At 43.4% G+C, this 11,931-nt stretch overlaps 1 protein-coding gene across 2 annotated transcripts; it reads right to left on the reverse strand.

Annotated features, from left to right (window-relative positions):
* Nucleotides 1-1,123: 1,123 nt before the first annotated feature.
* On the reverse strand, nucleotides 1,124-8,205 carry zbtb42 (zinc finger and BTB domain containing 42). Of its 2 annotated transcripts, none has more exons than XM_085932694.1 (2): nucleotides 7,968-8,205; nucleotides 1,124-6,556 (listed from the first exon to the last, which is right to left on the reverse strand). In XM_085932694.1, the coding sequence occupies exon 2, from the start codon at nucleotides 6,540-6,542 to the stop codon at nucleotides 4,962-4,964; it is 1,581 nt and encodes a 526-aa protein (XP_085788820.1). In that variant the 5' UTR covers nucleotides 6,543-6,556; nucleotides 7,968-8,205; the 3' UTR covers nucleotides 1,124-4,961. The 2 variants fall into 2 exon arrangements, with proteins under 2 accessions (XP_085788820.1, XP_085788819.1); XM_085932693.1 differs by lacking the exon at nucleotides 7,968-8,205 and adding an exon at nucleotides 7,262-7,315.
* Between the last annotated feature and the right edge of the window lie 3,726 nt (nucleotides 8,206-11,931).

Raw genomic sequence — 11,931 nt, forward strand, 5'->3', positions numbered from 1 at the left:
ATTTACAGGCTGGCTGTTTAGGAATGATCTTGGGAGCACATTTGTTTTCTTTATGCCCGAGCTATAACGCCGCTGTGTCGTCTTGTTTGTGCACAAAGTACGTGGTGGGGAGCGGGGGCCCAGACAATAGCATGGCTGAGCGACTACCCACGCACACAATGGAGCGGAGGGATGAGGCCGAGAGTCTGGGGCCGCAGTTATGGGGGCTGTGTGGAGGTGAAGCAGGGGGGGATGGGGGAAGGGGTAGTTCATGCTGCCCGCTTGTCTGTATGTGGTTCCCAGAATGGGCACGCTGGGACTGGAAGGGGGGAGGGTGGTGGGAATCGTAGGCCATCCCCGCTGGGATCACACAAGCAGAGCAGCTGGATTTCTTTCATGGTGCGTGAGAGAAATGATTGAAAAAGTTTTCCAAACTGGTAATTAGTTGATGTCCAAATAAGAATCTCTATGCAGTTTAATTAATCATTGGAGTGGCGACAATGGGAGCTCATCTTCATCAGTCTTGTCTTTGAGCTTAGTTTATGTTTATAGACACATTGTGTTGTCTCTATAGACACTGGAGAGTGAGAGCAAGACTTTATGAGGGCTACATTTTGGTCTTAATGTTTTACCGATAGCAGTTGTAATGTGATGCAGAAATCGTTTTTATTTTAGAAAAAAAAAAAACGGTTTAATATTCTCAACATGGCAATATCAATGTAACTGAAGGTGAACTTTTTTTTTTTTTTTCAGGAGCAATATACTGTGGGGAGTTTTCATACACAGCGTCAACGGTACATGGAGGAGAAAGGTAAAAAATTGAATATTAAAAACGGTCCAAATTGTCTTAATGTATTTGCATCTAGTGTTATTTGATGTGTGTATAAAAATGCTCTACTGCAAGTAAAATGATATACAGCCTTGCATGCAAAAATATATCCTGCAAAATAATACTGTAAGTATACTTGGCAAATGTCAGAAGCAAAAATCGCGGCATTCCAATTATAGCTCTAAAATGTATTATTTTTGATCATGTGGGAAAATCACAAAATCACCTTTCCCCCTGTGGAACACTATTTTATTTTTAAACATAATGTCAAATATTCGGTACATTAATAAATGTGTATCATTATTGCATCGGGAAACGTAACGTGCAAGCTGCCAATCATCTTATTGCTTGTTTTGAAACTTTTTACTCTTAACAAAACAGTGCAATAAGACACAAGAGTGAAATCAATAAAATTCACACAGACAAAGTTGTTCCGTTTAATTCTATGCATAGTCTTATAAAGACCTAAATCCAGATTGTCACATTTCCACGGCACACACACACACACCTCGGTAAACACACACAAAACAAGTAAAATGCACAGTAAATTGCTTCAGTATCTAATCAAAGATTGTCCTCTAATCTCTACACCACTAACACTGAAGCAATTACTATAAAATATATGATTCTTATTAAAAAAAAATTATATTAAATTCTAATGGCACTTCTACAATTTCAATGAAAAAGTTGTCCGTTTGACATTTAGCTGATGTAACCAAATGAAAAGTCAGAGGCTGCAAGAGAAACAAATGCAATAATAATAATAAATATTTCTTGTGATCTTACACAAATTCACAGTTGGAACCTGCAACAGAGGACACAAATCCAGTGTTTGATAATGGCCATTTCCTGACTTCAAAATCATACAGCGTGAGTTAGGCAAACATAACCTTTTGTTTCCATGAAAAGACAACAATGAGAATCAGTGACATGACCCAAGGAACTACTGGACACACAAAAATAATCCCATAGATGCTTGTCCTCAATTTAACACCTCCTAAAATTTATTCACACAATGAAATAACATCCCCGGAACCTCTCACAAAGCAGCAAAAAAATTAAATGAATTGAAAATTGTGTTTTGAAAAAAAGAAATCAGTAGTTGTTGGGTTGTGTGAATTCGAGCAAGTGCACAAAGGACAATCAGGCGCCTCCAGATGCAACACCTATTTGTGTCGACAAGGCACGCTCGGTGAACATCCTGGGGCATTGAATAATCGCTATAAAAGAAATGCACATCTTTACACTGTGTTAGGTTTTTGTTTTTTTTTGCCTTTGTACACATGTACATTCAAGAATCAGGAAACATCTGACCAAACTTACAGCATTTTCTTGCCTGTATACATTATTAATGTTACACAAAAGCACGTTAAGTGGAACCTTGAGTTACAAGTTATGAACAATTTGTGTCACGTCCAAAATGTTCATTGCTGATGGATGATCTATGTAACCATTATTGGCAACATGCATAACGCATAGCTGTCAAGTAGATGTTAATGAGCAATACCAAGCTTTAATTTTTTTTTTTTTTTAATAACCGTGTTTTGATTTATATCTATATTCTATTTATTTTTAACCACAGACTTGTTCAAAGTTTTTAAGTAGGTATAACTTAGTTATGGGACTGGAACGGATTCATCATATTACTATTCATTTCACTGACAAACATTACCTCAATATATGAACATTTCAAGGTTACAGGATTAATAGTTTGTAACTCGAGGTTTCACTGTACATGGAATAATGGTGCTCATGAAAATGGTAACAGTAAGATAGGTTGGTACCAATGATGCTTAAGCAGAATTCTGTCTACAATTGTTTTGTTAAAAAAAAAAGTAGCAAAAACATACCAATTGACGTCCTGAAAGAGGGTCATTAGACAGTGTTAATGTTCACTTTTAAAATTCAATACTTCATAAGATCAATGTCACTCAACTGGTGGGTCCCGACCCAAAATGGGATTGTGAACAGCAAGTAAATAAAAGTATATTTAAATATTTACTGCACAATCGATGCTAACCTTGATATCTTGACAGGCGGGGGGAAAAAAAAAGGTAAAATATCACATTTTTGTAGTGTAATTAATTTGAGCAATTTTTTTTATTTGACATATTCAATGTTAGAACAGGGGCCATACATGGCTATCAATGTGGATGCAATGATAACTCGGATAATCTCTTTATAGGTGTGCAATCAAATCGCAACGGTCTCTCCCCTCAGTAGAACAATGAAGCATTTATCTAACTGCATGCTGTGCGGAGGGAGGGCTGGGGCGGGTTGGGGGGAAAAAAGGGGGGGGGGCAGGACTTTGATGCCTCTAAACAATACACCTGTTTACAGTCTCCTTGGTTTCCCTTCGCCTAAATACATTTCTCACATTCCAATGCCTCCATTCAATACAGCAGAGCGCCAAGAGAAACGTGCACTTGCCCCCACCCCTCAGCTCGAAGGGAGATACACAATGATCCCTTGAGAACTACCTGGGACTTGTGTGTGGATATGGGGGGCCGCGGGGGGGGGGACAATGCTAGTATTGTCCCATTTCTATAGGTAGCCAATGCCGACTCACTGCGGGCTGTGCTTGTCGAAAAACGATTTCCTGTGGTAGAACAGCAGAGCTGAATGAAAATCCCGATTCTGATTTGCAAGTCTGCTTACCTCTGGCCCCCCCCTTTCACTCCCACCCCTGGGAAGACAATGCAGCCTTAATAAGACACCTGACCCACTCCACCCCATGGGTGTTATAAAAACACACATAAATAGAATATATATTTACAATAAATATACAAATTGTGATAGCAGCCTAGGAAATAGTGTTGAAACTACTTTATGTGCATGCTCAAAAAAACAAGTGCTTCTCTCGGTTCCGTGTGACTGACATTTCTCTATTAAAGCACAATTACAGTAACTTGATTTGCACAGAGAGGAAAAAAAAAAAAAAAGAGATAGCCCCAAGACCAGTTAATAGTACCAACATTCGAGCTAATCAAAATACACCTACAGTAAACCCTGAACCAAACTAATAAATAAATTCAGATCAAGTCTTTTCAGGACAGATTAGACACAAAAAAGAAACTATTTAGCAATGAGTTGAACTCCTTCCTGCCCACAACCTTGTTTTTTGTTTTTTTTTAAATCACTAAAAGGCATCAACATCAGTAGTAAAACATACAGTAAAAAACTACGGTGAGCACGAGAATGTTAATTCCAAAAGAAAAGTATCTTTAGCGGAACGGCTGTGATTTTCCACTTGTCTCATTCCGTCGTTGACTAAGTACTGCTTTGTTTATACTGCTGCCATACCAGGAAATATCAAACTCATCTGCTGTTTGTCTTCTTCTACAATCAATAACATCATAAGAGCTTCATTTACATGGTCGGGCCACACACTTCTAAGGGCACTCGTGGATCAATTTGCATTCCAGCGCTGCCTATTACCTTTGTTAGCCTCCGGTATGCGTGAGTGGATCTGACAAAAAAAAGGCATGGCGATAGATCGCTCTTCAAGAAGTACACTAAAGAGGCACAAGTGTTACAGGCATCGACTCGAGCTTTTTTTTGTCCCTCCTTTGAATGTACATTTTTAAGTAGCAATGAGGCCATTTCTTCAATTAGTTCACATTCATGATTTAAAAACAGGACAGGTGATTCTAAGGCAAAATACAATAATGTACATCATAGTTTTGTCTTCTTTAATGTTGACCTATAAACAAAAACATCCATGAAAAGAATTAAAAAAAAAAAAATTCCAGTAGTTTAACTTCATTAGTTTTGCTGCCTCCAAATACTTGTTAAAAATACCCCAATAAATAATAATATTAAAGTAGGAAAACGGACGGTTCTGATCTCCTATGTGCACAAATAGTCGATTGTATAAACACACGTTAGCATCCTGTATTGTGCCCTCAGGATGCTTTTCGGCTCTTCAAATAGAGTCAACGCACGGACACGAGACACAAACAAAGTGCATCATCTACTTTGTTCAACTTGCACGCGGATGCCGTTGGCCGGTCTGGTCCAGTTGCTCCTATAGTTGCTACATCGAGAGAAATGCCACAAGGAGTAGAATCCAAACTGCCAGTGTGTGAATACTAATGTGTGAGAAGACACATGGGGGGGGGGGGGGGGGTCGAGTCGGCACAGGTCGAGCGCTTTATCCGATGGCGAGCGTTTTGACAAGGCCGCAGTGAAACTTCCTGATGTGGCGATACAAGTCCCCGGATTGGGTGAAGCGGCGCTCGCACCATTTACAGGCGTGCGGCTTCTCCCGCGTGTGGACCACGGCGTGGCGACTCAAGTTGTGCGAGTACTGGAAGCTCTTGCCGCACTGGCCGCAGGTGTACGGTTTCTCGCCCGAGTGCGTGCGCTCGTGCCGCTTGAGGGTGTACATGCAGGAGAAGGTCTTGTTGCACTGCACGCAGGTGGGCACCGAGCCGTCGGGCGACAACTTGGAACGGGCGCCGTCCTTCTCGCGGAAGTGCGAGCTGAGGTGCAGCTGCAGGACGTGCGGGCTGGGGAAGATTTTACTGCACAGGGGGCACACGCACGCCTGTTGCCCGCCGGGCAAGAGCACACCGCTGGAGGTGGAGATGTCCGAAGAAGCCAAGTCGTCTTCCTCCTCCTCCTCGCTGTCCCCCGGCAGCCTCCCCCTCCTCCTCTCCTCCCCGCCGGGGGTGCCCTCCCTCCTCCGCCCGCAGGCCACCCCCTCCTCGTCCATCAGGTCTTCCTCCTGGGAGAGGAGGGCGGCGGTGGAGCCGTTGTTGCCTGGGAAGAGGGCAGCGAACCCTGTCACCACTGAGCTCCTGGCGCTATTCCCAAAGCGCTGGCTCTCGGGGCTCATGGGCTCACTGTCCTCCTGCTCTGACAGCAAGTCGTGTTCATCTTTAACAAGTGGCTCAATGCCCTGCTGCTGGCTGTCGAGGGCCAGCTGTCCCGAGATGTAGGAGGCCTGTAAGGGATCTCTGGTAGACAGAGGCTTGAAAGACAAATCCAGAGCGCAGTCCATGTCATCCGAAGCCCGGGACCTCCGGGACAGTGATACGGTGGAACTACTGACATCGGCGTTTGTTTTTCCAGCTGTTTGGACGCAAGGCTCGCCCTCCGCTGACACATAATTGACACCTACAAGGTCCGGGGACCTGCCGGAGTGACCGTTTGCCTTCTGCCTGTTCCGCGCAGACCTTTCACAGTCGCTGACAGCCAGCCCCGCTTCGCCGCTGTCCGTGTCAAACTGTTCCGGCGGGGAGGGGGGCCCCCGTGGCCGTCGCCTTCCGGGCTGCTTGTCACCGCGCGGCTCGCCGTCCGAGGAATTGTCCCGCTCCAAACAGCTGAGTCCGAAAGCCTCGCCCATCTTCTCGTCAAGCGAGGAGAGCTCCTTGTCTTTCAGTTTGCCTTTGCACACTTTGACGATGTCGTACATGTGGAGGTAGCTGGCTGCTGCCAGCACGTCCTCCACTGGTAGAGTGCTGAATTCCAACTTGCCCTCATACATAAATTCAAGCAGCAGACTGAAGGCCGGCGCTGTCACAATGTCACTGTTGAGATGCACAACGTCCCTTTTGTCAAGCTGGTCCCTGTAGAAGAGATGGAAGTACATGCTGCAGGAGGCCAGCACGGCTCTGTGCGCCTTGAAGCGAGCCTCCCCGACCAGAACGGTGCAGTCACACAGGAAACCTTGGTGACGCTGCTGACTCAAACACTGCAGCAACTGCCGGCTATGGTCTGGGAACTCCATTCTTCCCTCATAACCTGATGAAAAACAGGAAAAACAGGATGGTGGGTAAACAAATAGAAGCTACCAAGAGCAGAGCCTGGATTAAAAAACCTCTGGGCCCCGCCGGAGTCTGCCCACACACTTCTGCTTGCGTTAATAGACACAGAGGTTGGCATGACAGTTTTACACACCTTAGGAATAAAACAGGCCTTAGAATAAATACAAATCGTGCTTGAGTCTGATTCAATTGAACCAAAACTTTCGTCATAACACAACAAATCTGTTCTCGATTCACTACCGAGACAAGTTGTCACAAAAATGTTATATATGTGAGATTATTTCTGTCCAAACTAATTTTTATTTCTTTCCATTTTAAACTCAAAACTTCCCCTACAAGAACACTTAATTTAGTGAATTTCCTGTGGAAATATCCAAAACACGGAAACAGTCAAAGCGTCACATCCCTATCTTAATCACCATAAAACTTGATAAGTACAAATGTGAATGTGGAAAATAATTTTTTTAAACAAGAAGTACTCATATGAGCAGATCACTTTGCAATTAGAGTGAAGTTTTGCAAAGAAAGTCAAAGCATAACGCTTACCAATAACAAAAAAAATATCACCAGTTTTACATTGAAAACCACTGCAAAATCTTCCAGATAAATTGCAATGATATAAAGAACACATTAACGCAAATCTTCCAATTTATGAACCATTATTCCACTGTTATAAACTTACCCATTCTCCTGAATGATCCCCCTTCCTTGAGCTTCCAGAAAGATTTGTGCGTTTCGGAAGACGCACACAAACGCAGGGTTGTGTTTACAGAACAAGCAAAGCGGGAGTAGAAATGATCGCACCCGTCCACCGGGCAAGAAGTGTAAAAAAAAAAAGGAGGAGAAAAAAAAAAAGGAGTGAGTAAACTGCTGCTCTGTTTGCTAATTACACTCCAAGCTGTGGAGTCAGCTGCTCTGACATCACCGCAATGGAAACGCTACCTCCAGCTGTGCTCCCCTTGTGCCATATGTTACCTCTGAGCTGTCCACTTGTACCATTTTTTTGTAACAAGAAAAGATCCCCGAAAGTGTAACAAGATCGCACCATCGCTGCCGCTCACTTTCAATCGATGGGTACCCATCGGATGAAAAAAAGAAGAAGAAGAAAGTATGCTACGGCGTTAGGATGAGAATTACTACTTAGTTAGTTACTAGGTTATTAAAAGTTTGACTCGTCCGATGTGGACATGAACGCAACACGCAATGAGGTTCAGGGGAAAAAGTGCAAATGGGGAATCACAATATTGCATAAAAGTGTTTAGGACTTATTTAGAAGGACACTTAGGGGGAAAAAAATTAAATGAACCGAGCCAAGCAGCGAGTGGTCACTTCAACTTTCGCTTCCTCGCTCCGCTCTAACGCACCGGGGGAAAAAAAAACGCACTCACATTTATTTCCGCCTTCTCCGTTGTCCGTGTTCCTTTTTCCTCACTTAGACAAGTCGACGTTCTATAATCATGATGTGCGGCCAGATGTTGGATTCCCCCTGGTCGGTTCTTCAAGCTTTCCGTCCAATGCCCGGCGAGGCAGGCTGCGCTCCGCTCGTCTTGCTCGGCTGCTGGCTGGCTGGCTTGCTGTGTGTGTCAACGAGCAGGTTGATCGTGTGGGCCGCCAAGTCTCGCGACAGCGTCTGGCCCCCAAGCTACAAACTTGTGTACTACTGCGAGAACGCACACAGCGGCAGCAAGTAGCAGAGGACTCCGGCTGTAACATCCATTGCTGCTGGAAACACCTGTCTGCTCAATGCGCGGTCCTCCCTCCACACCCGAAAGCGGAGCGCTGGGGCTCAACAAGGAAACGGTCTTCACCAGTAGTTCTCAAATTTATTGAACCAAGTGTCACCACAAGTAATATATGGCTCGCCCAGTTGCAAAATAATTAACCAATATTAAAATGTAGTGGCAGTGTTCATCACAACAAACATGTTTCTCTTGATGAAAATATTTTCCACATCAACGTTTGATTAAATTGAGTTCTGCAAATTTCAATTATTTAAGAAATTTGAAATGCTTACCAGGATGTTTCCTGTGTACGTGTTTGGACACCTGCATAATCTAACAGCACCTCAACATAGTTGATGGTGGCCCAATAGCACCACAACCCAAAAAGGCTTTATTCACCCATTTAGATGCAATTCGTGTCTATAAGGTTTGTAGTAATGCTTAGAGTGGATTATTGGTGTATTACTACCAAAATGTATGTTTTTATTTGCTAAATAAATTTCTGCATGCCTGACGCAATGTTTTTCCCTTTTGAATTCCAAACATGTCTCATAAGCTCATTAGGATGTAACTTCTATAAGTATATGTATTTTCTATTTAATTATCTGTCATTGTTTCAATAGAAATATTATGTATCAAAACTACTAGTGGTATCGGTTACTTGGTATCAGAGACTTGACTACTCGTAATTGTATCCGTCTGAAAAAAAAGTGGTATTGAACATCCTAATTTGTTTATTCAAAAGTATGAATGGCTCACGAAACAGTCCAGGTTGTACTCCGCCTCGCCCCCAAAGTCAGCTGGAATAAAAAAAACAACAACACACAAAACATTCTCTTTTCAATAGCTTCAAAACGGTCCTTCCTACTTAGTTGAGTTTTATGCAAATCTGAAATTTCCATTAAAATGTTAAATCAACCATCCCTCAGCCTACAAAGATTTGCTTGTGGTTTTGAGATCATCGGTGGATGAAAGACAAACTTTATGGTCACAAAGAATTTGTTGCTTGAAAAGAATGATAAATCATGCATTGTAATTTGGACTGTCAGTCCTTTTGGGAACTTTAAAGGGCCGTTCTCTCTAATCCTGCTTCCAGTTGAGGAATTCCCTGGCACCGAATCACCCACTGGCTATGTTTTTCCTGGCTGTGATAGCCCAAACAGTCTTAAGACACAAGTGATGATTTATGCGGAGGGAGAAAAGTCTCAAATCTGCTTAACCTCTTGAGTAATTAAAATATTTTCCAGAGAGCAAAAGATGGCAGCACAGGGGGAGAAACAGTTGAGGTTGCAGCTGCTCATCTCGTGCGCCCCCCCCCTCCTCTTTTCTTCTCCTCTTCCTCGTGCCCCTCTCTGAGCTCTCCCAACTGCCTCTGTCACCTTTGCCCTGTGTTCCAGCTGTCGTGTTTTGAAAGGACCATTTGCAGCTCCTCCTTGTGTTCTGACACAGGGGGGAATGAGAAATGTGACGGGACGCGACAGCCACCGGTCGTAAGGGGCCACGGAGTAGATGCATGCCAACTTTTTTTATTTATTTTTTTATTCCATTTTTAGTCTATCTGTGACGGGGTCAAAAAAAGGAATAGCTGTCTGCATGATGGGAATCGACACGATTGAAGCATAAGACAAATGATATCTCGAAAAGATAAGAATAGGTCGCCGTGTGTTTTCATGGCCCTGGCAAACTTGGGCGCACAGCAAAGGAGGGGTTGTGTGTTCACAGGGGCAAGACAAAGCAGTGGTTGTGCCCCGGGAACTGTGGCCTCAGCATGGCGAAAGGTTCTCACACACAGTGAAAGATAGGGAAGGATGGAAAGAGAATGAGAGTGGGGGAGTAAGCAAAGAGAGAAAACACTTCCTGGAGGTTCATTCTTCCTCTCTGCAACCATCAATGGCATTCTCCCCCTGACCCACTCCTCTTGCGGACAAACAAAAGACCCCGCATTCCACTGGAGCCTGACCGGCCAAGCAACCAGCAGCCATCCAGCCACAGTGGAACCACATCACTGACCTCACCAGTTCAGTGTCTCCTCATATAAGGACGGGCTTGAGCTGCGCTGTGGGGTTGAGGGGGGGCTTGTAATCCATCCTAATTTCAAATCCCCTGGGAGAATTGGAATTGAAGTACTACACAAGCTATTACAAACAGGCTGTAAGGTGGAAAAACATCAGTCACTCCCAATCACACGAGATTAGGAGACATGTCTCAGTAGTCCAAATAGACATGTCATTATCAAAATATAATGAGATCCAAAAAAAGAACCATGACATAGATACAGTGCAAGCATCATTTCTAGAAAAAAATTCCTGTCTGTAGATAAATAAAACAATCCATCTATCCGTCTGTCTGTCTGTCTGTAGCTACTACACAGCCTTTCCCAACATCCCATTAAGTGATGTCGTGTGTCACGTTTTACGTACTGCAGAATCAGATTGTTCTGGCCGACCTTTATTGAACTCACCAAGTACGCAGTGCAACTCTAAATGCAAATCCTGTTACTCACTTTGAACCTGCAGAACAAGGCTTGCCTGACATTGCTGGAGTTGAGACAGCAGAGGATGGGGGGGGGCAAAGTGTACCGCTGAATAACAACTGCAAATGATACAGGATACCCTTAGTCTTCCTGACTTGTGTGACAGGAGCAGTTCGGCAAGGCTAACCCGTCATGGACCCGTCTGAGCGACAAAGTGGGGAAATGACAACAAAGGTGGTTGAGGGCAGAGCCCCTTGTGTATACACCAGCAGCTGGCTCTACTATCCTGTTCCAATGATGCTGTTTACCAAATACAGTGTGGAGAGGAACCTCAAAAGGTCAAACAGAGATGCTGCATGTTACAAATAATGGACACAGATATGATCTGTGGCAGGATCACCTTGAACTTATTCAACATTTTTGAAACGGAACAGGGCTGGTTTGGCATAATTTATTAATTTAACCTGATTCTAAGGTCATCAAAGGTCAGATGACATGATGTCTGTTTTGAGTAAACGTCACACTATAAAAGCAGTACAAACACACAAGCTGATTTTTATTGTTGTCATTTGTGAGGTTGCTCACATTTAAAACATCATTTAAGAAATAATAAAAAAAAAAAAACAGGCGTGGTTACCTCCACTTAAGGCTATTCAAATTCAGAGGTTTCTATTTTATACGGCAGCCGGTCTAATAAAAAATGACAACTGGGGAAGTAATTCTCACTTTAAATTTGCAGTGATTCCAAACAAATCTCACTAATTGCTTTTAGGGGTTAACACCAGCTGAGTCACCTGAGGGTGTCGATACAAGTTACTACCTTGCACCAATGGCACTGGCCTGCCTGTACCTGTTCAACTTCTCTGGCTAGCTCTTCTGCGTCTATCTGACTTTGTGTACGCATTATAATGTGTTGCAAGACATAAAAATAACACTTAACTTTCACTCAGACACAGTTTGTAAAATGTAAAAAAAACAAGGTGAATGAGGGGAAAGAGTTTGCATAGTTGTTGAGTAAATATGCACTTGAGTCAAGTTTAGTGGGACACTCTGCTGGCAGAGCAAGAGAGGTTGGTTATATTTGATTCCGAACCTCACTTCATGGCTCGTGGCTTTGTTAGGGAATGCCAGCAACCATTTCTACCTCACAGCGATTCT

The sequence above is a fragment of the Syngnathus leptorhynchus genome, chromosome 15 (genome assembly GCF_054491065.1).
Source record: "Syngnathus leptorhynchus isolate UIUO chromosome 15, UIUO_Slep, whole genome shotgun sequence".
Classification (NCBI taxonomy): domain Eukaryota; kingdom Metazoa; phylum Chordata; class Actinopteri; order Syngnathiformes; family Syngnathidae; genus Syngnathus; species Syngnathus leptorhynchus.